The sequence below is a fragment of the Crocuta crocuta genome, unplaced genomic scaffold (assembly GCF_008692635.1).
Source record: "Crocuta crocuta isolate KB4526 unplaced genomic scaffold, BGI_CrCroc_1.0 scaffold327, whole genome shotgun sequence".
Classification (NCBI taxonomy): Eukaryota; Metazoa; Chordata; class Mammalia; order Carnivora; family Hyaenidae; genus Crocuta; species Crocuta crocuta.
In genome coordinates, this window is record NW_027529176.1 from 767,680 (window position 1) to 770,003 (window position 2,324).

The 2,324-nt window shown below is 68.2% G+C and overlaps 1 protein-coding gene across 1 annotated transcript in view; it reads right to left on the reverse strand.

The window, feature by feature from the left end:
• Positions 1–1,579: 1,579 nt before the first annotated feature.
• The window catches only part of SPATC1 (spermatogenesis and centriole associated 1), a 22,351-nt gene continuing 21,606 nt past the window's right edge, over positions 1,580–2,324 (reverse strand). Inside the window, 1 exon segment of the mRNA XM_077758130.1 lies at positions 1,580–1,748. Coding sequence (XP_077614256.1) covers positions 1,580–1,748 — 169 coding nt within the window.

Here is a 2,324-nt window from a genome sequence, read left to right on the forward strand (position 1 = left end):
AGGCCGCTCGGGCGCGCGGCCGGCGCGCAGCGGCCCAGCAGCCGGTCCAGGGCCCAGTAGGCCGGGAAGAGCAAGGCTCGAGCAAGGCGGTGGAGGGCGTGCAGTCCAGGGTGCGGGAAGGGAGAAGGCCGTAGGGCACCGGACGCCGGGGGCCAGTCGGGAGAGGGCTGCATGGCGTGCGGGGCTCCTTCGCCTCGGGGCGCCCCTGCGACCCAGTCGCTTCCAGCGTGAGAATCGGTTCCTCGCTGCGTCCTCGGGAGCTGCGGGGGTTACAGGCGTCAAGGCTACGTGGCGCAACCTGTGCGCGGAGCGGCGTAGGTGCTGCGCCCCGGATCGTGGGGGCGCGGGCGCAGGCGGCGACCAGCGCGCGCGTGAAGCCGAGCTCTCCTCCCCCGCGCGGAGTCTCGGCGGCCGTAGGAGGGAACAAAAGGGAAAGCGAAAGAGCCCCTGGCTTCGCAGCCCCGCCCCAGATCCTCCGTGCCCGCTCCGCCCCGCCCTCCCCTGTACGCCGCCAGGAGAGCCCCCAGACCTGCCGGACGCGAGCGGTGATTGGGGTGCAGCCTACAGCAAATGGAGAGCGACCCTCCTTAGTGTAGGCGGGCGCAGCGCTGGCGGAGGGAGTGCGGTGCGGGCTGCGTCCCGCTCCCTCCCCTGTCCCGCAAGCCCGCGCGGAACTGTCCGGGCCCTCCAGCGTCCTGACTGAGGGGTCTGTCCTGCCCCCACCTGTCTCCCGGGGTCGAGGTGTCCTGCGACTGAGTTCAAAGACACATCCCCAGAGGAGGGATGGACTCAGAACGCCCTAAGCTGCCATCCACTGAGAGCCCCGCAGAGCTGCCCTGGGAGGCCTGTCCCCCGTGGTGACAGACGGCTCCGTGACCCTACGCCGAGGACCTTCCAATCTGGGGATGAGGGACCGTTGTTAAGGATTTGCGCCGCCCCTCCCTCGGAGCCCACATCTTAATTTGAGCTGTGAACCACACCCCACGGATCTCCTGGTTGGCTCTTAAATTGCCCAGGAGTTTGGGTCCGGACAGCCGTTCACCACTACCTGCAGGAAGGAGGAGGGGCTTCTGCCTCCCCCGCCCCCAATTCTCCTGGAATCCTTGACGGATCCCCTTTAGAAACCCGGATCCGGCGCTGGCTGTGTTCGCCGCTCCTGGTGCATCTTGCCCTATGCTAGGCCTTGGCAGCAGGCAGAGCTGGGAGAGTTCTATCTATAGATCTCACGTTTCTCTGTGTAGAGTCCTTCCCTGCCTGTCCCCGGGGGTCTGGCTGGATGCCCTGAAGTAGCAGGCCTGGGAGTGGAGAGGGCAGGGAGCCCCAGCACACCCCACAACCGTCTCCTTCCCTGCCTTCCTTGCTGGCTGCTGATATGATGCCTCTGGTCGAACCCTGCGGCTCCTCTGTTCCCTCGGAGCGCTCTGGCTGGCAAGCACTCGGGTGCCAGGAGCCGCCTCTGCTGGGGTCCTCACTCCCACCTCAGCCCGCCTTCTGCCGCCCTCCCTTCCCGGGCGGGTCCTGGCCTCTACCCCTGGTAGGCCCGAGGCCACTCTGTGGGCTTCACCCCACTGCCCGTCTCTCATGCATGCGAGCCCTGGCAGGGACCCCCATCCTGGCCTCGGTCCTCAGGTTCCTGCACCGTCTGCAGGCCCCTCTCGGTGGTCAGCAGGTTACCCCGGAGGGTCCAGCTCACGCGCCGCGCCCCCTCCTGCTCAGTTCTGCTTCCGCCCTCTGCCTGCCCTGCGCCCCTGGCCGCAGCAGCGGGTGGGTTCTGCCCGCTCCAGCTCCGAGGCTCAGAAGCCTGTGGAGCCTCATCAATCAGCCACGTCTCCCTGGGGTGCCCCTCGCTCGGGTTTGGGTGAGGCTAGTTTCTCCAGGGTCTCGCCTGTCTTCTGTCTTCTTGCCCTCAGTGAGGGTCCAGGAGCCCACCCCCTTCACAGCTTAGGACGGGGAAGGGTTCCCACATCCACCTTGTCTCCTGCCTTCCGCTCTGCACCCAGGCTTTAGCTCCCGGCACAGCCACGGCCCTTCCCTGCCAGGTGGGCGCCTTCTGGCTGCCTGCTCTTCCCGACCCCGTCCCAGGGGCCCCTGCTGCTGCTCCGCCCCCGCAGGCACAGCCTGGGGACCTTCAGACACCGCCTCCCTCCGCCAGACAGCAGCCAAACTTGGGTCTTGGGGCTCTCGCCAAGGACCCCGGATGGGCCTGGAGTCCCAGGGCAAGCAGGATTGAAGGGATGCGGGGAGGAAGCGCTGGTGGGCCACCCCAGCGGAGGCAGCACCCCAAGGAGCTCTGGCCGGGGGCCCAGCGGCTCCCGGCGGGGCGG